Source organism: Typopeltis vanoorti, chromosome 21, assembly GCF_054136105.1.
Source record: "Typopeltis vanoorti isolate ZY-2024b chromosome 21, IOZ_Tvanoo_1.0, whole genome shotgun sequence".
Lineage (NCBI taxonomy): Eukaryota > Metazoa > Arthropoda > Arachnida > Uropygi > Thelyphonidae > Typopeltis > Typopeltis vanoorti.
Window position 1 is genome coordinate 86,366,755 of NC_143569.1, and position 27,905 is coordinate 86,394,659.

The following is a 27,905-nucleotide window of genomic DNA, read 5'->3' on the forward strand; positions in this document are numbered from 1 at the left end:
CATATAGAAAACTGAATAAATTACTGTGGTTATATAATTGCATAACTGTTTCTTATACGGAAATGATTACTACGTCATAGACAGAAATAAAAATCTACTTTAAATTTCATCTTCAAATCAATTAGGGATTCATCAGGAGCAGAGTTAAAAGTTTTTTGTCAGGAACGAATACGATTCTTTATGGAGAAAAATAGTTGGACCTCTAGATCATTGGTAGTGTTTTTGGCCTCTTCTAGATATCCATCAAATGCAATGTCTGACCGACATTTCTTTAGGATTTCTAGGGTTGATTTTAATATGTCAACAACTTGAGAAATGCATATTTTTTCTTCTTGTGAATACTTACTATGTTAATGGTCTTTTAAAATATTATACCAGACAACAATACATCAAATAAAACGGAAATCTTTCATTTGATTTGCCAGTGTTCCTGCTTCATATCGAGAAATTGGATCAAAGGATGAATCTTGACTTATTTCATAAAGGGAATCACAAATTTCACCAGAATGAAACCTGAAAGGTTTGATCGCCTCTATTCTACTTTCCCATCTAGTTTCACTCAATGGCGTTAAAGTTAAGTTAGCAACATTTTTAATTAAAATAGACCAGCATCTTGTAGATCCACTCATAAAAACATAGATACCTTGTATTAATCTAAAAAATGAAACAGTGATATGAGATGATTTAGCAGCATCATTGAAGACAAGATTCAAGGAGTGAATATGGCAAGGATTTAAATTTCGGTTTAAAATATCAGTAAATTCTGATGAAGTTGTTTTCTCTACCGGAATGAAATTTAGGAAGTGCTCACAAATTTCTGCCCCTTGATTGATATTAACAAAACGTATTATTATTGACATCTGTTCAATATTGCTTATGTCTGGTGTACAGTCAACAACTATTGAATAATATTTCGCCTGCTTCAAATCTTCTAATATCTTATTTCACACTGCCAGAGACATTAGCTGTATTATTACTTTTTGAAAAGTTTTCTCTAAATAGTGATTATGGAGTTCGTTTGATTTTATTCTTTCCAGGTGCTCTGCCATGACAGAATCAAATTTGCCAGCAGCTCTACTAATTGTAGATAATTACCATTGTTGCTTTCATGCAATCAGTCTGATGAGCCCCTAAATGGGAGAGATTGATGGCAAGATATTTGACTATAGCGAATAGTCTTTCTAATACTCTTTACCAATGACGAGTTTCACACTCAAATTGGTTTGCAAATATGAATCTAGTGTTTTATTACTAAAAATTTTTTCTTGAGTTCTGTCCATTTTTTATGTGATGAGGTTTCATGTTCTTTAAGGGTTTCACTCAAATTTCTCCAGTCATTATAACCATCCTCAATAATAGAATTTTTTGTCAGATTAAAGAGTTTACAAAAAAAAAAGAAGCAAAATACTATGTTTTTAATAGATGAATAAACAAGCCATATTCTATTAATATCTTCTCCATTTCTCAGCTTCCTTTTGACGTTTGCAACTGTAAATCGTCAGTTATTTTTATCTTTAGGCTAATTAATATCTGTTCTTGGCTTTGTTGGTCCTTTTAAAACTGCCTCTAATCTAAATGAATCTGTGATAACAGATAGCCAGATTACAGGATCCAACACATTATCAATGATTCCATATCTCCAAGAACAGAATTGATCACACTATCCCCCTCTCCCATAGACATATGCAAAGAAGGCGCATTTTTCTGTAAAGATCCCGATTGCGTTTTAATTTCTAATTGAATCTGAGCTTTTTTCTTGCGATATTGGGCATCCAATAATTTTTTACGACCAAGCATCTTTTGTTTAACTGTAAAGTAGAAATAGTATTTTAATGTTTTATGATAATTAAATAAAAATATAATATAAAGCTGAATGTGTAGCTCAGTGGATGTGCATTTGCACACCACGGTGCTTGACCGCACAAAGGAAGGCTTGATTTTGAGTCTAGTCAGCGACAAGAGGAAATTTTTCTAAGCCTTTTTTCGACTGGTTCCCGAGTTAGTCAATTTCTGGCATGGGCAAGCGGGTTTTTCTTCCCGTAAACTCAAGAAAATCGACCGTAGAACCCACATTATTTCAGACATTAAATACGAGTGTTAGGGACCACGAGATGGCGGCACTTGTTGAGCCGTCACTCTTCACTGTGTGGTGCTTAATTAGTGATAGCCTTGGGCTTGCTATCTCTGATTGGGTACCAGTGGAGATTGAACTGCCCACTCGGTCTCCAAAAGTTAGATAGGGCTAAAAACGGCCTCGCCTACTCCCTATATATACAGGAATAAAAAGGCGTTAGTTGATTTTTTTTTTTTGATATTATTGTAATATTATTAGATATTTTTATGGCAGTAATATTTAAAATAAAATTATAAATATCAGTCATCGTCATCGTAACGATCAAATACTTTAATCTCCGTTAATTTCATTCCTCTAAGTTTATTTTTAACGAGTTGTGCAATTGATTCATTAAAAACCAAACATAAATCTATTATATATTATGCAATCAGTTTAAATTATTTGAGGTCACTGAGCTTTATATATTTCAGAAAAACATTACTAATAGTATTGGAAATACAACAAGAACAATTCCACACCATGAAATAAATTTTACTTACCTTGATATCGTTGAAACCGACCACTTTGGAAAATTAACTTTTTAACAACTAGTTAACATAAAATCACAACATTTAATTATCAGATGATTTGATTCCTCTTGAAATTAACACACGAATTATGCAACCACAAATAACTAGAGACGAACTCTCACTACTGATGCTGTGAGAACGGCAGGCCAAATGAGACCGATGCTTCCCTTTTGCAGGAAAGGCTTGAAAACATTCTTCGAAAAACATTTCCATGAACCTCACACTTTGTATCCCTTCCCTATATTGTTCTCTACATCTGGAAGCTATTAAAAGCAGTGTTTCATTTTACCCCTTAACTGGAGAAAAGGGAAAGTTGTCAGTGACCCAAACCCTCGTCTATGGTCACCATTCGATCACTTTGTTAAGAGGTCAGTAAAAAAATCTGAGGATGTGAGAGGAATTATTTCAAGAAAAGAATGAGAGAGACTGTTAAGATACGGAAAAGGAAACGCTCGGTTTTCTTTTTGCTTTTTAGACCGATGTTTCCAAATGACATATCTGAACGTCTTCACCCCCCTTACCAGCTGAATATCTTTTGCTGATTTTCCTCAGCTGCTAAAACACACAATGGAATTTTCCAAATATTTTTGAATCAATCTGTGCCCCCCCCCCAATATTTAGCCGCCCCAAGTGATGCTGCTTGGTTCGCTTGTATGGTAGGGTCGGTCCTGTTGAAGAACACACATCAGAGATATTGAATACCTTAGGAGTGAGGCCTCTATTTTGTCATCACGTGTTCTCTTCAGCTGATCCACAAGATGCTTCACAAATGAGATATCAAGTGTTATGGGATAAATTGGAGCTGTTACACCATTGCTGTGACACAACAGAAAGAAAAATCTGTGATTCATTGGAAATGGCATTAGATCCTAAACATCTGAATATTAACCCAAGTATCAACTTGTCTGAATACATCCCAGCCTTCATTAGCCAAACACATGCACAACATACTGAACATACAATTAGAAATATTTTTGAAATAACATCAGTCCCTTCTATAATTACATAATGGTTATCACCTTTGTTAGTCTTTACTGTTTTGTATACTAGTTTGCACGTTTACACCTGAAGAAATCCTGTGCAATTAGGATGGAATGCTGTGTTGTTAATTAAAATAATTGTGAAGATGTATAACTCAGCAGTTATACATGTAGGCAAGAGACTAGAAAGAAGAAAAGCAAATGTGTTAATGTTGTTCTTGAAGGCTTAAGGAATATAATAATGTAGAGGTATAGGGAATGAAAATGGAGGATGAATTGGCTGGATGAATTTGGCATGAAACTGAATGAGGGTGTTGACCAGAAGCTTCTCATATTTGTACATTATTAGAGGAAAGTGGTGGGGTGATAGCAGCCAGTTCACTGGAGGAACAACCAAGGAAATATCTATAAACAAGAAATAATGCAACAACAGAGTGTCTGTGTGAAAGCAACTAGTGGGGATCACCAGTAAAGTGAATTGTTGGCTTCTGAAAACAATCAAGAATTCTGTGGGGGAGGTCTTAAATGCACCATTCCAAATCTGAGTACAGTATTCTAAATTTGGCAGGTTTGAGCCTTCTAAAGTGTCAGAAATTGAGCACGAGGAAAGTACTGCACACAATGAAAATCAGAATACCAAGCTATTTTAGTGGCTAAAGAGGATAGATCTGATGTGCTTATGCTGGGATAAGTTACATATGACAGTTAACCCAAGAAAACAAAAGTGGTTCTGAATGGCAAGCAGAATATTGTCAAAGGCGAGGGAGAGTGAGGCATGGACTTTCTTTGTGGTAATAAGATAGGATTATGTTTTAGTGGCATTAAAGTTTACCAGGTTATCCGCATCCCATTCGAGAATGACAAGATGTTTAAAGTATAGGTTATAGAGAATCTTCAAGCCTCAATCACCTGGGTACTACTTGGTTTGAGAATGAAAAAGAGGAATGGAGAATACTGTCATCAGCAAAGCTATGACTAAGATTGGATTTCAGAGAGAGAGAGAGAGATAATTGATGTATAAGACGAAGAGTGTAAATGAAAACACAGAGCCTTGGGAACACCAGCATTGATTGAAAACTCTGATGAAAAGAAACCATCTGCCATGGCCCTCAGTGGATGACTGAAGAGGAAGCTGGCAGTCCATTCACAGAGGGAAGGAGGAGTACTATAAGATGGTAGCTTGTTAAGAAAGCTGTGATGCCAGTCTCAATTAAATGCCTTGGAAATATCAAGAATGACCATTTGAGTTTCTCTAAACTTTTTCATGCTTCAGCATCCAAAGGTGGGTGAGGAGATCTGGTCTGGAACGAGTGGTGAGTCTCCAAGTAGTGAAGCAATTGTTGATCAATACCTTTTTCATTATTTAAAGAGTAATGAGGTCAGGGCAATATTTGAATAGTTGACTGTTATCTTTTTCTCATTTTTGAGGGTGCTTGAATTGTGAACGAACATGGCAGTAGATTTGAGCTGTGCTAAAAAAAAAAGTGTTTTTAATCACTATATAACGTGGCTTTTGTTGCAAATCGTGCTATAATTTTTTAGTGATACAAGTGTCCTTCAGTAGTATTGTTATTGAGTTTAGTTGTTGATTATATCGATTATATTTATTTTTGATTTATTGTTACCAAGGAGGCGAGGTCAGAGTCGGAAGCATTCGGAGGTAGTGGAGAAGAAAAAGATAAGTTTTCGTTATCTAGTATACAGTGGTTCCCCCCCCCCCCTTATCCGCGAGGAATATGTTCCAAGACACCCCACAGATACCTGAAATGGCGGATGGCACTAAACCCTATATCAATATATGCTATGCTTTTTCCTATATTTACGTATCTGTGATAAAGTTTAATTTATAAATTAGGCACAGTAAGAGATTAGCGACAATAACTAGTAAAAATAGAACAATTATAACAACACACTGTAATAAAAGGTATCTGAATGTGAATGGAATCTTAGCAACCCCAGCATATGTTTTTATTTATTTATTTATTATTTTATGAAGTCGAAAACTTTCATCTTTTTCACTTAAAAGGAAGCACTTTGCTGCTTCTCTTTGGCATATCATCCAAATTACCAACATCACTACTCTTGCATTTTGGGGCCATTATTAAGTAAAATAAGGGTTACTTGAACACAAGAACTGCAATACTGTGGAAGTCGATTTGATAACCGAAAAGTACTCAGAACGGCATGCAATTTAATACTTGTGAATTGTCTCTTACTAAACGAAAGAGCCTCACGGCTTTATTTTGGCGATGTAAAATTATATAGGCAAACTGGATATTAGATCCAACATTATTTGAAAGTCAAATGTTTGTAGAAACTAGATTCGTAAGTTGACCTGAGAGCTTACGAGAATACAATCCTCAGCATCCCCGAGTTGCCCAATCTACTTAAGTAGTCCAAGCTAAGGCAGCTCGGAGATGCTGAGGATTGTATTCTTGTAAGCTCTCAGGTCAACTTATGAAACTAGTTTCTACAAACATTCGACTTTCAAATAATGTTGGATCTAATATCCAGTTTGCCTATATAATTTTATATTATATAATTTTACAAATATAACCTTCATCATCCAACGCCATCTACCACCACTAGTACTTCCACAGACAATCACAACCATCCATGTCTATGGCGGGATTCGAACCCGCAGCTTTTTGGCTGGAGAGCGGATACGCTAACCACTCAGCCAACCAGGCCAGCTTATATATGGTTTATACTTAGTCTGGTTGTAGTAGTTCTTAGTATTCAGCACTGTTTGAATGATGGCGGCAGCCGCAGCTCAAATTACTAATGACGTATCACTATGTCCTCCCCTCCCCCCCCCCCCCATGTAAGGACTACATGTGGTATGTATCCATCCCAGCAGGTGGATATGTGAGAGATGAGAGAGAACTGTGAGAGGTAGAGATTAGCATAACAGACCTCGGCAGCGTTGTGTCAGAGATGGGAGTTTATCGACCTAGAGATGAGTAGTGGGATAGAGGGTGAGGATAACGAGCGAAATATGAACGAAAGAACAAAAGTGGGGAATGTGGAAAGTATGAATCATTATGGGGTTTTCAGAGATGGTCTTAATCGGGAGGATGACTGGTGAGCAAAAGTGGGTAGCTTGCAGAGAGAGAGAGAAAGATGACATTAAGTGAATGGAAGAGATGAATGCAAGGTGAATCAGAGTAGGAGTGAAGAAAGTTATGGGAATAATAGAAGAGGAGAAAATAGAAACAGAAGACGATGGGGAATGAGAGAGAGAGTTATGAGAATTATAGAAGAGGAGAGAATAGAAACAGAAGAGAGGGAATGAGAAGAATGTGAGGGAGTGCCTGAACCAGGGATAGAGAGACACCAGGACCAGGTAAGTAGGGGAACAGAGAGAATGAGGGATGCAGGTGAGCAATCAAGGAATAGAGTGGTAAGCGATGTGCTGTATGGAGACTGGGGGAACGATAGAAAGTGTGGCTATGGCAATTAGGCAGGGTGAAAGGTTGAAGGAGATAATTGTGATGGTGGGCATGAAAGACTTGAGAGGTAGCGTGAGATCTGAGATTCATGCTTGCGGTTGTACAGAAGAAAACTCAGAGAGGGAAGATTTTTTTTGTGTATATGTTGCCCAGGTATGATGATGACCAGCTGAGTAGAAGAGCATTAACAACGAACAGCATGATAGCCAGAATGTGTCAAAAGAGAGGCTTAGAATACATGGATGCTTCGAGGGCATTTGAGGACAGAAAGGAACTGAATGTGAGAAACTGCTTGTATTTTTAATGAGGAAGGATGTAGGCATCTAGAGAGATTGCTGTTCTCTGAACGAGTTGGTATGTCAATGCAGGGAAACTAGAATTATCAGGGTGGATGGTAGCAGGGGTGGCCTCTTCTGGGAATAGCTGCTTGAGAGAAGGGGGGAGGAATACATCAGGAAACTGAGTCCAGTGGAGTCTGGAGGGAATAATGATAAGTATAGAAACAGTGGCATTTATTCTTTATGCTAATGCCGGGAGTATCCAGAAGAAAGGAGATGAATTAGTGGCACTGATGGCATCAGCCTGTCTAAAGATTATTGGGATCTCTGATACATGGTTGATGGAAGATGATATAATAACAGGAATAGAAGAAGCAGGGTACAGCATTGTTTGGCAGGATAGGAAGGGAAAATGCAGTGGTGGAGTACTGCTTATGATAAGTGATGACATGTCCTCTCAGAGTGGAGTCTTTGGAGGTCAGTGACACTAATGGTTTTGAAAGCATATGGTGTGAGGTAGAGGTGGGCAAGACAGGATATTTAGTGGTGTGTTGCTACAAGCCAAGGAGCACAGAGGGTGAGGAGCAGGAGATGTTTAAGCAGTTGAGCTTGGTAAGTGCATGAAGAATAATTGTTATGGGAGATTTTAACTACGGCAGTATAAGTTGGGAAGAGGAAAATACATGTAGTAATAAGGGAATGGAATTTTGAGGGACAAATGTCTTAGGCGTCATGTAGTAGAAGGAACACAGGGTTCAAGAGTTTGGGTCATAGCATCAGAGGAGTTGATTATAACTGAGATGGCATTTCTGTTCCCAGTTGGAGAGAGTGACCATGTGGTTTTGACTTGGAAGATGAATAGACATGCAGGAGTCTCAAAGAGAAGAGAATATATGTGGAATTATAAGGCAGGTGATTATAATAATCGTAGATATCAACTTGGGGCAGTTCCATGGAGGGAGGAATTGGAAGGGAGAGATATCGTTAGAACTTGGGAAATTGTGAAAGAATATTTGTTACCAGCATTAGTAAGCTGTATTCTATGAGTAATGAAGAGGACACAATTTGATGTAAAGTGGATGACAAACAATATCAAACAGGAACTGAAGTTAAAAAAGAGGTTATGGAAGAGATACAAGGAGAGAGGTGGAGAGCAGATGCGTGAAGAATATAAGACTCATGCTAGGAGAGTGACTAGTATGGTAAGGAAGGCAAAATTGGAATATGAGAAGAGATTTGCCCTAAGATCAAAAGAAAATCCTGAAGAAGTTTTTAGCTATTGCCAGTAGGAGAAGAAATGATTGTGGAAGAATAACATTGTTGAATAAAAATGGGAATAGAGTGACTGATGCAGAGTACATAGTGGAGTTGTTCAGTGAACACTATTCGAGTATTTCATCCTGGAGAAGTGGGTTTTAATACTAGAGGGATAGGGGGTAGGTTCAAGGTTTAGAGGTGCAAGAGGAGGGTGTGTTTCAAATACTGAGTACTGTGAATGTCAATAAAGCACTAGGACTGGATGGAATTTCGTCACTTGTTTTGAGGGAATGTGCTAAAGAACTGACAGCTCCATTGACCTGGCTTTTCAATGAAAGTCTGGCCACGGGAAAGGTACCCAAGGAGTGGAAGGAGAGTAAGATTGTGGCATTGCATAAGGTTGGTAGCAGACTGGAAGTGTCAAATTATAGACCAGTTTGCATTTCATTAGTAGTTGTTAAGATCTTGGAGAAATTAGTGAGGGACCATATACAGCATTATGGTCCTTATATGGAGGGACTATATACAGCATTGGGCAGATGAGGGTAATGTTATCTGTGAGAGTCAACATAGATTTGTTAAGGGGTTCTCTTGCTTTAGTAATATGATTGCCTTTTATAATAACGTGACAAGAGCAGTTGATGAGGAAAGGCATATTCTGCTATTTTTTGGATTTTGCAAAGGCATTTTGACAGGGTGCCACTTGATAAGCTGATATTTAAGTTGCAGCACATGGGTTTAAATGTCAGGTTAGTCAACTGGATTCAGGATTAGCTATCTGATAGGTATCAGAGAGTTGTGTATGGTGGGGCAATATCAAGGAGGCAGAAGGTTACAAGTGGGGTCCCACAGGGCTAAGTACTGGGACTTGTATTGTTTAACCTTTATATCAATGACATTGGATTGCAGAGGGATATTCAGTTGTTTGCAGATGATGTGAAGCTAGGAAGGGTCATTAGTAATAGTGCAGATATGGCAGACCAAGACGATTTGAATAAACTGGACAGATGGGCAAAAGGATGGGGGGTATCAGTTTAATGCAGCAAATAATAAAGTCGTGAAGTTTGGGATACATCATTGCGAGGCTGCATACTCTCTTGGAGGAGCAGTACTGGTGGAAGTAGGGGAGGCAAGAGATCTGGGGTGATAATTGATAGAAATCTGAAATTTGGGGAACATATTGCAAAGGTGGTGAAGGTAACCCAGAGGATTGCTGCAATACTGAGGACGCTCACCTGCAGAGATGAGTTGTCATTCCATTGTATAATGCCCTGACCAGACTACACTTAGACTATTGTCCTCAAATTTGATTGCCAGGATGTGAAGGGGATAAATTAACTGTGGAAAGGGTACAGAGGTGGATAAGAAAGATGGTTACAGGACTGTACAATATTAGTTATGAGGACAGGCTGGGGGAATGTGGACTGCAGAGTTTGGTAGATAGAAGGAGGAGAGGTGATATGATCGAGACTTTTAAACTGTTGAGAGGTAGTTACAAGGTTGACACAGGAGAGTTCATTTGCTTGGTGGAACAGGGGGAGAAGGACAAGGGGCCATCCCTGGGGGTTGCAAAAGGAAGCTGTGAGTAAGAGAGTGAGGAGTGGTTTCTTTGCATGGAGGGTGGTTGAACTGTAGAATGCATTGCCTGATAGAGTTGTGAGAGCTAAATGGTCAAGGAGTGGTATGATAGACTTTGTGTTTTCTAGGATGGTCCTCCTACAATGAGTCTTTTGACTCCGTGGAGGTCTGGATCATCATAATAAAATTAATAATAATTTTTTCGGGACAGGCTAGATTAATACTTGTTTTCAAAGATGCTGGATAAATACTAGATGAGTATGACATCTTGAAAAGATGATACAAGTTTAGTGTGAGTTCTGAATCAGAAGCTTTTAGTTCATCTGGGAGAATACCATTTAGGACCAGGAAATTTATTGTTAAAGGCTACTGAGTATTTTTCTGATATCCTTTTTTTAAAATTTGGCAGCAAGAATTCTTGTTGATATACAAAAGAGGGCAATCTGCTTAACATTGTCCAACTCCAAACATACCAGTGAACTTTTCATCGTTTTTCTTCATTCCATCCACCTCTGTTCTTTGGGACAATCTCCTTCATACTGTTTTTCCCACTGAGTAGAACTCCATCTCTTTAAAAAAAAACATTCAAGCTCTGCTTATGCTTGGGTAAAGGGGTTAGCAGAAGAAGAAGAAGAATATAATTTCTTGTTAGGTATGTTGGAATGAGCAACACAATATCGAACTTGGTTGAACATAATCAAATATTAGTTTAAACTGACACCTTACCTAAATAAACAAGGCTGTTCCTCCTCCCTTGTTTATCCATTAAAGTGTTCTCCCCATCAGGAATTGATGTTATTGGAACAAACTCAAATGAACTGAAAGTAAGCAGCATCAGCAAATTGTCAGTAAAAAATAAAAGCCATAATAGGAACAGTATAAATACAGTGTTGACATAAATGGTGTTGTTATTAAAGTGGAAATAGATGTCATCCTTCTATTTTACATCTATTTTCACCTTGGAGTAGGTGTTTTGACCAGAAATTCTCAAATACGGAGTTTTAATAGGTTTACTTTGGCTGCACTGCATCTACTCTCGCTGCCTTTCCAATCTTTTGATGGCTTTTTCGTACTTCAAGTATAGATATCTATTCCTGATTGCATGCTTGTTGAGTTTTTTACCACTGTGCTGTCACTAATCATTTCATTTAGCAATTTTTTGAAGTAATTACTCCATACATCAAGGATATCTTTTTCTCCAGTTTTCATGTCACCTTTATCATCTCAAACAATTCCTTTTACCGCACACTCTTTCCTCTATTTCTGAGCTTTTTCAACAACCTCCAGAATATCTTCCCACCTTCTTGATATTTATTTTCCATGTTCATACCAAAGTCTTCCCATGACTTTTGTTTAGCTAGTTTTACACAGTGTTCAGCTTTCTTACATTTTATTATTATTATTATTCAGGCCTCCATTGACTCAAAAGACTCATCGTGGGAGGTCCTTTCTAAAAAACACAAGTCTATCAAGACTCATCGAGGGAGGTCCCTCCTAGGAAAACACAGTCTATCATACCACTCCTTAAACGCATTGACCGTTCTTGCTCTCACCACTCTATCAGGCAATGCATTCCATGGTTCAACCATCCTCCATGCAAAGAAACCACTCCTCACCCTCCTTCTCACAGTTTCCTTTCCTAACTTCCAGGGATGGCCTCTTGTCATGACTCCTTCCCGCTGTTCAACCAAGCGAAAGAACTCCCCAATGTCAACCCTGTAACCACCTCTCAACAGTTTAAAAGTCTCGATGATATCACCTCTCCTTCTTCTATCCACCAAACTCTGCAGTTCACACCCCCTGAGCCGATCTTCATAACTAATATTGTACAGTCCTGACACCATCTTTGTTATCTGCCTTTGTATCCTTTCCACAGTTAATTTAACCCCTTCAAATCTTGGGGACCAGATCTGAGAACAATAGCCTAATGCTGTATATAGTCCCTCACTACTTTCTCCAAGATCTTACTAACTACTGATGACACACAAACTGGCCTAAAATTAGACATTTCCAGTCTGCTACCGCCCTTATGCAATGGTACTATCTTACCTTCCTTCCATTCCATGGGCACCTTTCCCACAGCCAGACTTTCCTTGAAAAGCCAGGTCAAAGGCCCTGTCAGTTCCTAAGCACATTCTCTCAAAACTCATGGTGAAATACCATCCAGTCCCACAGCTTTACTGACATCCAGGGTACTCAGTATTTGCAACATGCTCTCCTCCTGCACCTCTGAACCTATCCTATCCCTCTAGTATTCAAATTGACTCCTCCATAATGAAATACTCCAATAAAGTGTTCATTGAAAAATTCCACTATGTCCTCTGCATCAGTCACTCTATTCCCATTTTTATCCCACGATGTCATTCTTCCACGGTCATTTCTCCTCCTACTGGCCACACAGCTAAAAATTCCCTAGGATTTTCCTTGGATCTAAGGGCCAATCTTTTCTCATATTGCAGTTTCACCTTCCTTACCATACTTGTCACTTTCCTGGCCCGTGTCTTATATTCTTCATGCATCTGCTCTTCACCTGTCTCCTTAAATCTCTTCCATAGCCTCTTTTTTGCATGCAGTTCCTGTTTAATATTGTTTGTCATCCACTTTACTCCAAATTTTGTCCTCTTCTTCACTCGTGGGATACAAATTACCATTGCTGCTAACAAATATTCCTTCACAATTTCCCAAGCGCTAATGATATCTCGGCCTTCCAATTCTTCCCTCCACGAAACTTCTCCAAGTTGACGTCTAAGACTATTATAATCACCTGCTTTATAATTCCACAGATGTTCCCATCTCTTTGATATTCCTGCATGTCTATTCATTTTAGAAGTCAAAACCATATGGTCACTCTCCAACTGGTGGGAGAGATGTCATCTCAGTTATTATCAGCTCTTCTGATGCTGTAACCATATCCAAAACTCTTGAACCTCTTGTTCCCTCTGTTACATGTTGCCTAAGACATTTGCCCTCAAGAATTCTAAAAATTCCATTCCCTTATTGCTACGTGCATCTTCCTCTCCCCAATTTATACTGCTGTAATTAAAATCTCCCATAACAATCATTCTTCTTGCACTTGCCACGCTCAACTGTCCCAACATCTCCTGGTCCCCACCCTCTGTGCTCCTTGGTCTGTAGCAACACCCCACTAAATATTCTGTCTTGTCCACTTCACATATGCTTTCAAAATCATTAGTGTATAGCCTTCCAAAGCCTCCACTCTTAGAGGACATAGGTCGTCACTTATCATAACCAGTACTCCACCACTACGCTTTCCCTTCCTATCTATCCTGCTGAAAAATGCTGTACCCAGCAACTTCTATTCCTGTTATTATATCCTCTTCTGTCAACCATGTCTCTGTGATCCCAATAATCTTTGGCTATGCTGATGCTATCAGTGCCACCAATTCCTCTCCCTTATTCCGAATACTCCTGGCATTAGTATAAAGCATAAAAATGCCATTGTTTCTACACCCAGTATTATCCCCTCTAGACTCCACTGAGCTCAGTGTTACCTGATGTCGTCCCCCTTCTCCCAAGTACCCATTCCCACAAGAGACCACCCCTGCTACCATCGACTCTGGGACACACTGACTCGTTCAAAACAGCAATCTCTCCGGATGCCTATGTCCTTCCTCATTCAACTGCAAGTGTTCCCATTTGTCTCTGTATTCTCCAAGTGTGCATGCCGACTTATTCTCCAGGAACTGTCAATATGCCTTCTTCTTTTCCTTCACTTCCTCTTTAACTTCATGTGTCCACCGTGGAGTTCTGATTAACAAGAGAACCTCGACACATGCCTTTCTAGTTGAATCAATCAGTGCTTTCTTCAGGGCTTGCCACTGAATCACCAAGGTTTGGTTCCTGTTCCCAAACTTTTTCATTTTTCTTGAATAATGTTTGTATATTTTAGTCTACAGTTCACATCTGAGAGTTGCTCAACTTTTATTTGCTTTTAAACTTTCTTACATGTTCTTCTTTTCAATATGAAATTCAACATATTGAATATTATTTTGAGTTTTCTATTTTCTCGGATATTCCTCTAAGTTGCAGAAGGGCTATTGACTCGATTGCGTTCATTTGAAGGATTCTGTTAATTGTTTTCCTGTTGTAGCCATTTTTTTATTTTATTTATAATCCTTTGGTTTTTATTTAAAATTCATTCTTCAGAGAAAATTGTTATGGTTCTATTTTTGAGGATGTTAATAATACTCGGTTTATATGTTTGATAGTAGTATGAATCTTTGTGTATGTGTGTGGGTGTACACACACACTAGTGTCCAAAACCTGTGGATGAACACTCTTTCTGAAGATTACAGCTGCAAATTTAAATGAATCAGCTTGTGGCAATTTGTATAACTGACAATTTTGAGTAGAAAATTGGTATACATTCATATATTTGAATCACATTAAAAGTGTCATGTGGCAGCACTCAACAGGATAGAACGCAAAAGGTAGTGCTAAGTGAATTGTGTTTGAAGGAAACTACATAATGTTGCAAAGTTCGATGTCTTGTAATGTCTCAAAGACATCATCTAGATGATTTCTGATGTTGCCATCTGGCAACTAGCTAGATGATGTCATCCAGATACTTTGTAATCTCATATAGCATTGTTTCCAGGTTCTGGGCAGCATTTCAAATGAAATGGAATGTGTTTTGGACATTTGCTAAGAGGTTGACCTGGCTCTATCACAGAGCATGAAGACAGATTTTTGATATTTTGTGATGCAAAATGTAATTGATGCACCACAGCAGGTCAGCTTGTAAGTAAATTCTATTCAAGCATAGGTATTCAGATATCTTGATAAACTGTGGCAAGATGTCTACAACAAGTAGGCCTAGATGCCCATAGGCCTTTAGTCTGTATCCCTTTATCCACAGCTCATTCTTCTTCTTCTTCTGCAGCTTCTCCCACTTAAGTGAGGTCACTGTTGATGATGAGTCTCCTCCACATCCTCCTGTCTTTGGCTGTCACCACATCCAAGTTCTTCATCCTCAAGTCCTCTTCTACCAGCTCCCTCCATCTCTTCTTTGGCCGCCCACGCTTCCTCCTTCTTCCCACATATTTGTCCTCCCTCCTCATCACATGACCAAACCATCTAAACTTTGCCTCCTGTTTCTTCACTCCTAAGTTCATAACTTTCACTGTTCCCCTCACATAGTCATTTCTCAGACGAGCCTTTCTGGTCACACCGCACATCCACCTAAGCATTCTCATCTCTGCTACTTCCATTCTGCTGATGTTATATTTTCTCAGGGCCACAGTTTCTATAGCATACGTCATAGCTCGCCTCAGTACTGTCCTATAGATTTTGCTTTTCAGATTGATCGGCACCCTCTTATCGCATAACACTCCAGCCATCTCTCTCCAGTTCCACCAACCCACTTGTATCCTGCATCCCACTTCCTTCTCAGCTCCTCCATTTTCTTCCACTGTTGAACCTAAATATCTAAAGTCCATCTTCCTGATGATATTTCCTTCCAGCTCCAGGTCTGTCTCCTGGCCGCCACCCACTGTGCAACACATATACTCTGTCTTACTTCTGCTCAGTCTCATACCTCTCTTTTCCAGTACTTTTCTCCATCTTTCCAGTTTAGTTCTCGCTTCTTCTCTTGAATCTGCACACAGCAAGATGTCATCTGCATACAACATTGTCCAAGGCGCATCTTCTCTCACCACCTCCATCACAATGTTAAACAGAAATGGACTTAATGCTGACCCTTGATGCAAGCCAACTGTTACTTGAAAACTTTCTGTCTGTTCCAGACAGGTCCGAACACTTGTCTTCACATTTCTGTACATCTCCTGCACCAATCTGACATATTTCTCCGGAACCTTCGTCTCCCTCAGACAACTCCAGACTAAGGTTCCAGAGAAATATGTCAGGTTGGTGCAGGAGATGTACAGAAATGTGAAGACAGGTGTTCGGACCTGTCTGGCACTCTATCGTATGCTTTCTCCAGATCAATAAATGCCAGATGTAGCTCCCATTGTTTCTCTCGAAACTTTTCCATCATCTGCCGTAACCCAAAGATAGCATCTGTTGTTGATCTACCAGGCATGAAGCCAAATTGTTCCTTTGCAATCTCCACCTCCTCCCTCAATCTACCATCAAGAACCCTTTCTAGGATCTTCATTGTGTGGGACATCAACTTTATTCCTCTGTAATTTTTACAGTCTTGTGCATCCCCTTTACCCTTGTAGATGGGAACAAGAGTACTCTCCCTCCATTCCTCGGGTATATTTTCCTGTTGGCAAACTTTCATGAATAGGTCCCACAGCAGGTCAATTCCCTCTTCCTCCAGTGCCTTCCATTCCTCCACTGGGATCCTGTCAGGACCCACTGATTTTCAATTCTTCATCCTCTTCATGGCCTCCTTCACTTCAACTCTACTGATGTTCTGCACCATCCCCCCAGAAGGCTGCCCATTTTCTCTGTGAGTCCTTGCATTTTCCTCATTCAAAAGTCCTTCAAAGTATATTTTCCATCTGTTTCTTATATCCACATCCTTCCATAATACTCTTCTTTCAGCATCTTTGATTTGCCTCACATGTAAGATGTCCTTTGATGCCTTATTTCTACATTTTGCTAGATGGTAAACCTTTCTCTGTTCTTCCTTTGTTTCTAATTGATCATAAATATCTTGATATGCCATGGCCTTCGTCACAACTCTCTTGGCTTCTTGCTTTCTCTCTCTGTCCTCTTCCTCCCTCTTGACTCATCCCACTTCTGCTTTGCCTTCCTCTTAGCCGTCACTGCTTCTTGTACATTATTATCCCACCACCAACCCTCCTTCTGCTCTCTAATCTTTCCAGATGTCTCACCAAGCACCCCGATTGCACAGCTCAGAATAGCTTTTGAATTATGTTTCCACCAATCTTGTACACAGTCCATCCGAAATCCTCCCTAACACTCTCTCCCTAAAACGATTCCTCACACTCTCTTCTTTTAAGCGAAACCACTTAATTGTCTTCATCCCATGGCTTTCAGAGGTTCTTATCTTCGATCTTATTTTAAGTCTGCGCACAGCAGTCAGTGTTGCTGTGCCACTTGATGGAATTACTTTACAATTTGTCACAACCTTAAGATGTTTTCTTCTAGTCAAAATGTAGTCATTTTGTGAACTGTTGTTACCACTCCTAAATGTTATCAAATGTTCTTCCCTCTTGTAGAAAAACGAGTTCACAATTGCCAGATCAAACGCTACTGCAAAGTCCACAACCCTCTCTCCTTCCTGGTTCATCATTACCACTCCGTGGCCACCATGCACCCTTTCACAGTCTCTATTCTGTCTCCCTATGTGTCCATTCAAGTCTCCTCCAACAATCACCATTTCGTTTTCTTCCAGTTCCCTCATTTCTTCATCTAACACGTTCCAGAACTCATCTTTCTCCTCTGCTGTACAGCCAACTTGCGGGGCATATACACATAATACGACTACCCACTCTTCTCGAAGACCCAATTTCATTTGCATCATCCTGTCGTTCCTTCTACCCACTTCCTGAAGTCACTTTTTTCAAACGTGGAAAGTGATTGTCTTTTCAGTTATATTTTTTTGAAAAAGTTGTATTTTTTTTTTTTTTAACTAAAAATGCCCTGACTCAATTCTGAAATATTCTTGTCTTTGCCTTGCAGCGACACATTGAAATTTTGTAAATGTTCCATTCTATCGGTAAAAAACATCAAGTCCTGGATCCATTCATTGGTTTTTAATTGCGGATATGATTTTTTTATATCTAGGAATTCGATAATAGGTTCCAATAAAGCTACAAATTTGTTCAATACATCGTACATCGATAACCTTCTCACTATGCAGTACAACGATAAATCATTTATTTGTTCATTCAAATCAAGTTCATCAATAAAATTTTGAAACTGACAGTTTTTTTTTGCATTGGTCCGAATGAAATTTAAGATTTTTATGAGTGGTGTAAACACATGTTCAAAATTAAAGTGTTTTGCAACAAGATGTTCTCGATGCAAAATACAATGAATTGGAATGAAATCGGGAACGCTTTCATCTTTTTTTAAAAGTCCAATTAATCCTACATTCTTACCCATCATCGCTGCTTCTCCATCAGTAGCCACACTTTCTAATTTACTTTTTGGAACATTTTTAAGGGCAACATCGAAAGCTTCCTTAATATCAGCGCCACGAGTACCATCTTTTAATGCTATTCAATCTAATAAATATTCTCACGTCACTCCGTCCGCAAGAACGAAACGAATAAAAATTGCTGATTATGGTTGATCTTTAATGTCAGTTGATTTGTCAAGCGCCAAACTAAATGCTACACAATCTTTTATATCGTTTACTAATTTTGATAATAAATCCACGTTTATTTCTGAAATTCGACGTTCAGTTGTATGTCGTGAGGTAGGAATGTCAGTAATTAACTTTAAAAGTTTTGAATTATTAGGGTTCAGTGACTCAATTGTATCAAGAATGTATTGCTTAATAAATTCCGTTTCAGTATAAGGCCGTTTTGCACGTGCGATGTTCCATGATATTTTAAAACTAGCCTCTATTACAGTTTTAGATTCTTCAGTAAATTTTGTCATGCAGTTAATTTGGTTTTTAACTGAAGATTTCAACGATTTAAGCTTTTTAATTCGTATTTCAGATTTTTCTGGATATTGAGATGAAAACTCGCAATGCAATTTTTCATAAGGATGTTTTAAATTCCCTACTTTGAAATTGCTCACTGTTGAACTACAGATGAAGCAAATTGCTTTACCATTTTTCTCAATAAAAGCATAGTCTTCTTCCCATTCTTCCTTAAAATTTCTATGTTTGTCGATATACTTCCGCTTCTGTTTATTTTCAAGAGTCATACTGCAAAATATTCTATAATAAAATTTTTAAAATAAAATATTAATATTTAAATCATTTGGAATTTAAATTATTACCTTTTTATTAATATAAGAAGTACGAAATTTGGTAATATATCTTTTTAAATTTTCTGACAAGGTAATATAAATATAACTACATTGCCGAACAGCATATAAACACAAATTTCATCAAGCCACTCAAAAACATTGACTAATCGAGCAGAAAAATACAGCTTATTAGGGATGGCAAACAAACATCGATGATTTTTAGAGAAAAACATCGTTTTTTTGGCTTTGCCTCGAGTTTTTTTTAATTATTATTATCATTCAGAAAAACTTTATTAGGTGATTGCCCTATGTCTGCTAGAAAATTAAGAAAAATTATAAATATTTTTTATTTGTTAGTTGAGTCGCAATAAAACTTAAGAAGAGCTAATGCAGCTCGCAAGTCGCAGTTTGGCCACCGTGGTTCTAGATGACACTTAATCTGGCAACATCAGAAATCATCTAGATGATGTCATTGAGACATTACAAGACATCGAACAATTGCCTAAATATCTCATAATGCAAAACACGCAGTACTGTCTACAGGGTGTAGCATAGATGCAGCCTGCCTCATGGCATGGCTTAATAAGGGTGCTCGTTCAGCCATATTGTGATAAGTGCTGTAGCAAGTGTGGAAAGAATTTTTTCCAAGCTTAAACTGATTAAAAATTATTTGCAAACAGCATTGACCCAAGAAAGAGTGGTTGGTTTAGCAACTATTTATAGAGGCAGACATAGCTCATAATTTAAATTTAGAAGAGCTTATAAAGAGTTTTATTGTGAGATATCCCCATAGAGCAAACATTTATCATATCTTTCGATAGATAACGCACGCATTATCTATACAAAAAAGTCTAAATTTGTTAAAAATGAACATGTGCGGTATACATTTGAAAGGTATGAGAGGTAAATCAAATGTAATAACAAAACTAAGGTTGAAGTATTACTTAATATTTATTGAACATTGCACTATTCAAATACAAAAAATCCTTCATCAGACTCAATATTGAAAGAATCAATTATGTTAAAAATTTCGTTTTTAAGGCAATTTAACGGTATTTCTTCAGCTTCATAATCATTGTAACCGGACACCACTGCTTTCCCTTGTGCTTTAATGAAACCATTTCTAACACAGTTTTAACTTACAGCAGCCCAATTTTCTACAATCCATGTAACTATATTTTTATATGATGTTCTTTTCATCTGCCGTGTTTTGTTATAATTGTATATAACCTTTCAATTGTAGTCGTAATAATGTCACAGTGCTCCTCAATAATGTGAAAATTGTAAAATTTGGAATTAAAAAAATCGACCACTGTTACTAGCAACGCACATGCTTTTAAAGAATTCCTCGGTCCTCTGTCTGTTCTTCCTAACTATACTGCTAGTTGGCGCATGCGCATTATCTATACATCAAAAGGAATGATGAAAATCTTGGGGGTGCGCGTTATCTATCAAAAAATAGGGTAATTAATATTATTATGTAATTGTTTCACATTAATGTTTCTATTGTAATAAAACAAAATAGCAATTGGAGATTTTCTTATATTTTGCTCTTATAATCCATCAGGAGCGATATTTAATTGTTTGCCTCAGGGTGCAATCTAACCTATAACTAATGGGAAGGGTCACTACCTTTAAGGTCTCATCAGTGGAAGTCAGACCCAGAAGTAATACAAAGGTTGAAGTAATGCAGAGGTCATATTTCCATATATAAGTAGCCAAAAGGTACACATATAAAGGTGTACCACAACTTATTACTGAAATACTCTGGATTAGAGATAGATGTTGAAAGTTTTTCCACTTGGTTATACTATACAATAAAGATGCCAAGAAATTATATTCTTGGTTTAATCCTTTATCCAAGGATTTATTCAATCCTTAATCCTTTATAGCCAAGTGGAAAAACTTTAAATACAATATATGTTAATGATATATTTACTATTTGGCCTCATGGCTGCCGAATCTACACTTGGCCACCTGAACAAACAACACAGATGCATTCAAGTTATTGAAATTGAAGGCAATAACATATACTGTATTTTTTTCTTGATGCACTTGTCAAAAATATAATACATATTAGGGACATTTAAACCACCTGCAAAATGAAAAAGATTACTCAGTTCCTCTAAAGTTTCCCCTTCCTTCTCTTGCCTATCCAGAGGTATAAAATCCATTGTATATTTTATAATTTATAAAATTTATAATTACAGAGTAAAATTAATTTACAAAAGGTAACAAAATAGACACACACACACACACACACTTGAGCATTCAGGCATCCTTCATGGCAATTCTTGTGACCTTTTCAACTTATGTGATCGTTGGAATGGAATCCCCTCATATGTTGAGAACTCGCTGTGTGTGTGTGTGTGTGTGTGTGTGTGTGTGTGTGTGTGTGTGTGTGTGTGTGTGTGTGTGTGTGTGTGTGTGTGCGCGCGCGTGCGCGTGCACATGCTCAGTGTTGCAGGCCTGTTTGCAAAGCTGGCTTTATTACTTAAGCCATTGAGGTATGCTGAATTTTTATCTTGTATTGTTTTGGCACACTTGTTGGAGAAAGAGGGCTTAGGGATTTTGCTTGTATTCAAGAATGAATGACATCATTCCAGCAAGGATTATTTGTTATATGGATCTGCAGCATATTTAGAGGGATTGCTGGTTAAGAAAAAGTCTGGGATAATGATGTGATTTATTTACTATTCTGATTGGTAGGGGAAACAGTTAAATTATTACTGACAACAAATATTCAGGTAGAAAAAGGAAACTAATTTTGATTTATGAATATTGATCACAAAGAAACATTATCACACATTTGGAGGTAATTATCCTGTAGGAAGTCAGCTTAGTAATAGATAATATCTGCATGCTGTTTGGTCATCGTAATTAAAGCAGTAAAGGCAGAAGATAAAACAGCCAAGTGGTGCAAGAAAATCTTAAGCTGAAGTGAATATTGTATGTGTATTGCATGAATATTGTGTATATATATATATATATGTATGTTAAAGATACCAAGCTATTTTAAACCTGGTTTTACTCCATTTCCCAAGTAAGCAAACAGACAAGTCAAGTTTGCGCCTGCAAGTGTTGCAAATCTAGCTGACCCTGCACGAAGTGCAAGACCAAGGCAACTTATGGTAAAAGTAGAATAAGCTCTGATCACTAATCTTAATATTTACCCTTAATGCAAAGCACATCTCCTGGAGGAGATGTATGATGCTTTGTATTAAAGGCAAGGGGCCACTACCCAGACCGGTTTCGACCTTTATTGAGGTCTCATCAGTGGGAGCCAGGCTAGAAATAACAAGATTTTAGTAATACAGAGCTTATAAGTATTTTACCAGAACAAGTTACCATAAGGTGTTTTAACCTTATTAAATAAAAATCTCAGGAGGAGATATAAATGTAGAAAGTATTTTACCTTGGGTATAATAAATATTATACCCAATTTATTATACCCAAGGTAAAATACTTTCTATATATATATATATATATATATATATATATATATATATATTCAAGGTATAGCAATTTCTGGAACAGAATGTTGTTGTTATTACAGTGACATCTATGGTTGCCCTGACTGCCCAATTCCTGAAATCTCCCTTTAATTGACTTTACCAGTGCTTTAACCACTACTCCCGAGATACTAATATGTCAATAATTTGCTGCTTCTGTCTTGTAGCCTGCTTTAAAATTTAAATTTATAAAAATTAATATTTATATTTTTTTACTATTATGCTTTTTTAAATAGTTTATAAGCACAGAACATTTAATGTTGGACCTTTTGGTAGTAATGCCTGCGTGTTCTGCTATATAGGTTTCAGATATAGATTACACTTAACAGAGTCAATTTCACTTTTCAGTATTGCTGTAACAATATCAAGTGACCTTGTTTGATTTTTTTGATTAAAAGGTTTCATTTATATTAATTTCAGAATCAAAATTAAACTTGGGAGTTCTGCTCATCAGGTATGTATTGCTTGCTTAATAATAAAATTGGCAATAAGTTAACTAATTTTGGTACTGAAATTAATGTAGGTAAATGTAATGTATTTCAATGTACAGAATGCAAATCTTTGCTCCAAAAACATTATCTCCTATAAATAACTATTTGCTTTTCCTATGAAAGATGTGCGTGTTAATCAGATAAAATCCCTTAACTTATATATTTCTATCATATCAGCTCTTCCTCCTGTTTTTCAAACTCTGGAATCCACATGTGTTCAACTCCCCCCCCCCCCATAACCAGCATTTCAAGCCTATGTTGTCTTAGTCACTCGTCTCTGGATCCTCTCTATTCTAATGTTTTCACATCACAGTGAAAACCAGGTGACCCAATCTGAGCAAAATAGTTCAACTGTGGTCTGACAAGTGCTTTTTTGCAGTGGCACAACCACCTCTTTATCCCTCCCCTCCCCCACATTTTAGAGTACGTCTTATCATAGCGGCATTACAACATGCACCCTTTGCAACCCTTTCACTATGCCCTCTAAACTTCAGTCTGTTGTCTACCATCACTCTGAAATCTTGAAAAGTATATTCAAATCTTCCTGACAAAAGTGCTGCTTATAATTCTCTCCAACTTTGCATCATCAGCAAATAACTGAAGAACCCCAGTCAGTAAATGTGGTATATCATTTACAAACAACTCAAATAGCAGGGGCCCATGAACTGAATCCTGGAGCATGCCACTGCTTGCCCTCCTTTTTTGCGATCTATTCCCATCATCTGTAGCTTGTATACCAATTTATCATGTGGTAATCTATCACTATCAAATGCTTTTAAAAGTCCAATAATATCGCTGGGGTGCTTAAGGGTCAAAGCTGTATAATTGAGAGGAGACCTCCACATAGCCTTTAAAAGAATGCGGAGAACTGACCAGGGCTTCTGACCTAATGTCCAATCCTCACCTTCTCATGGTGCACCCTGTTGGGTATCTACTTGGATACTGAACAAACGAGGATGGGCTGGCAATGTGGGATTTAGCCGACCAAATTGTATTCTTATTGGTTAAACAAAATAAAAAATGATGGTACAACATGACAAAATTCATGCCGGCTGGGGCGTCGCCTGGTTAAACAAGGCTCCCATTGTTTTCGCCAGGGAACCAAGGTGAAAAGTCAGCTACTGGAACAAATCTGAAAACAAACCCCAACTCAACATCACCAGAGTTAAAGATCGGTACTATCAACGTAAGAAGCCTGAATGGCAAAGAAATGGAGCTAGCTGAGGGATTAGATAAGTACCAGATCGACATAATAGGGGTGACTGAAACAAAAAAGACCAAAACTGGTTAGATCTTTCTGAGCAATAAATACAAAATGTTATATTCAGGCAATGACAATCAAGGAAAAGAAGGAGTAGCCATAGTATTCAACACAAAATACGAGGCTAATCTTCTTGAATGGCAGTCAGTCTCAAGTAGAGTAATGTGGGCAAATATGAGAATGGGAAACTGGACAATGAGACTTATTTGTGCCTATGGTCCCACAGAAGGTTCTACTAAGGTAGAAGTGGAGGAATTTTTTGAGGCTTTAGAAAAAGCAACTGACACAATGAAAAAGGAAAAGTTGGTCCTTGTTGGGGATCTAAATAGCAGAGTAGGAAATGATTGTCAGACATACAAAAATATTTTGGGAAAATTTGGAGAAAAGAGCAAAGCTAATAATAATGGCAAATATCTGTTGGATTTCTGCTCAGGACATGGACTGGTTATTACTAACACCATGTTCCAACATAAAAATGTGCACAAATTCACATGGAGAGAAGAGGCTAGGAATAAGAAAAGTCTCATTGACTTTGTTGTTGTTGATAGTGATATTTTCTCCCTGGTGCAGGACACCAGAGTGTACAGAGGATTTGAAATTGGAAGTGATCACTATTTAGTCTTGAGCAAGATAAAATTGAATTTCATATTGAAAAGAATAACATGTAAGAAAGTTTTAAAGTGAATAAAAGTTGAGCAGCTCTCAGATGTGAACTGTAGACTAAAATACACAAAGATTATTGAAGAAAAAATGAAAGAGTTTGAGAACAGGAATCAAACTTTTGTGATTCAGTGGCAAACTCTGAAGAAAACATTGATTGATTCTGCCAGAGAGACATGTGGTGAGGTTGTCTGTTAGGATAAAAAAATCAGAACTCCCTGGTGGACACAGGAAGTTAAAGAGGCAGTGAAGGAAAAGTAGAAAGCATATCAAAAGTTCCTGGCAAATAAGTCAGCTTGTGCTCTTAGAGAATATAGAGACAAATGCAAGAATGCTAAACACTGTGTAAAACTAGCTAAACAAAAGTCATGGAAGGACTTTGGCAAGAATATAGAAAATAAATATCAAGAAGGTGGCAAAATATTCTGGAGGTTGTTGAAGAAGCTTAGGAATGGAGGAAAGAGTGCTGTAAAAGGAGTTAGAGATGATAAAGGTGACATGAAAACGGGAGAAAAAGATATCCTTGAAGTATGGAGTAATTACTTTGAAAAACTGCTAAATGAAACAAGCAGTGATGACAGCACAGTGGTAAAAAACACTGACCAGGCATGCAGTCAGGAATATATATCCATACTTGAAGTCGAAAAAGCCATCAAAGGCTTGAAATGTGGAAAGGCAGCAGGAGTAGGATATTCGACCAGAAATGCTGAAGTATGGTGGTATAAGAGTCTTACAGTGGCTGCACTGCATAGTTCAGAAAGCCTGGACAGAGGGACGAATTCCTGATGATTGGAGTAGAGCTCTCATAGTACCCATATATAAAAAGGGAAATAAAACTGAATGTGAGAATTACAGAGGTATTTCCCTACTCAGTGTTCCTGGCACGATCTATGCAAGTATAATTGAGAAACGGTTGAGAAGAATTGTGGAAGAAAAGCTTGGTGAAGAACAAGCTGGATTCAGGCCAAATAGAGGCTGTCAGGATCAGATCTTCACTTTACGACAAATAGTCGAGAAAGCATGGGAATATAACAAAGATCTGTATTTAAGTTTTGTCGATTTGGAAAAGGCATATGACAAGGTGCCAAGAGAGAAGCTATTCAATACGCTGCGGTTATATGGTGTCAATGGGGCATCATATCAAGCAATACTTAGTCATTATTTGAGTTGTAAGTCAGCAGTTAGAATTGAAGGAAGTACAGGAAGATGGTTTAATGTTAAATCTGGTGTGAGACAAGGATGTACATTATCCCCTCTGTTATTCATTATCTATATGGATCGCATTATGAAGGAAAGTGGTATTAAACATGATATCAAAATTGGAGATGTTAATGTCAGCTCTTTGCTTTATGCGGATGATGTTATACTTCTAAATAAATCCGCTACAAGTCTGCAAGATTCTCTGACTAAATTGAATAACTGTTGTAATAGATATGGTATGAAGGTCAGCAATAAAAAGACAAAGACAATGAAAATAGGCAGAATCATTGAAAATGTCAACTGTGTTGTGAATGGAGAACCTGTGGAGCAAGTAAAACAGGTTCTCCACAGGTTCTCCATTCACAACACATTTGTGAATGGAGAACCTTGAGGGTACATGGCAGGAATTTGATAATGATGATGAATAATATCGCTGTATATGATTCTCCCTTATCTAAAACAAGAGACCTTTTACAAATCCATGCTGACCATCATAAAGAATACTATGTCCACCAACCCAATCTTGTATTCTATTCCTAACTAATCTCTAACAACTTGACTACAACTGCAATTATACAGATTATTCTATAATTGGAAATTTCTTTCCTAAAACCTTTCTTGTGGAGTGGTACTATTTTGCCTTCTTTCCATTCCTTGAGGAACCCCCACTACAAGACTTTCATTAAATCACCAGGTCAAGGGTATAGCTAACTGTTGTGTCCATTCCTTAAAAATACATTGTGATATGCCATCCATTCCTACAGCTTTTTTAACATCTAACCCAATCAACACCTGATTCTTTCACTTCTAATTCTCCTAGTACTTGCCTGCCTTCTATATATTGCATAGAAACATTTACACTAGTATGATATGCCAGCCTGGTTGGCCGAATGGTTAGCTTATTTGCTCTCCAGCCAAAAGGCTGCAGGTTCGAATCCCATTGTAGGCATTGATTTTTTTGACTGTCTGTGGAAATACTAGTAGTGGTGGGCAACAGATGGCATTGGCGTAGTTGTTGGATACAGTTGTAGAGTAGGTGGCCTCCTTCGATGAGTCTTTGGACACCCCGGAGGTGTCACGTAATAATAATAATGATATATGCTGATAAAATGCTCTATCAATAATTCCACTATACCCTTTGCAACAGTGACTCTCCTGCCATAATTATTTTTCGTCTTGCCTACTATATAGCGAAAGAATTCCCCTGAATTAACTTGGCCTGACCAGGCAATTTCCTTTCATGCTGCACCTCTTTTTCTTTTCTTTTAGGCTTGCACGGTGATCCGAATGCATTTTTGAAAGTTATGGAGACAACTACCGTGTTTGAATGAAAACTTTAGTTTAATATAACTAAAATCTACAATTCGACGTTTCGACCTTTCTGTCAAGGTCATCTTCTGGAGCATACAACTATACACAGAAAACAAGCTACGCTACAATCAAACTGGTTTGTTAAAGATACTGACCAACCGCTACAACAATTGTTGGCCTGACCTCTGGTGAAAAAAAATAAAATTAAATTAAATTAAAAAAAAAAAGAATAATAATAATAATTATAAAAATAAAAAATAAATAAAATAAATAAATAAAAATAAAAAATTATACACCAACGCTAGAGTCCTATTATTAGTGTTATCTGTTGGTTGTAGAAATACATTGGGCACGACAACAAGTAACTATCTATATACATATAATAACAACATGTTATACCTG

General features: G+C 37.6%; 1 protein-coding gene across 1 annotated transcript in view; it reads left to right on the forward strand.

Moving 5' to 3' along the window:
* The window catches only part of LOC150095074 (WD repeat-containing protein 44), a 362,406-nt gene that overhangs the window by 8,864 nt on the left and 325,637 nt on the right, over positions 1-27,905 (forward strand). The window contains exon 2 of the mRNA XM_090411421.1: positions 23,001-23,034. Within this exon, the coding sequence (XP_090267547.1) occupies positions 23,001-23,034 (34 nt within the window). The remainder of the gene's footprint in view (positions 1-23,000; positions 23,035-27,905) is intronic.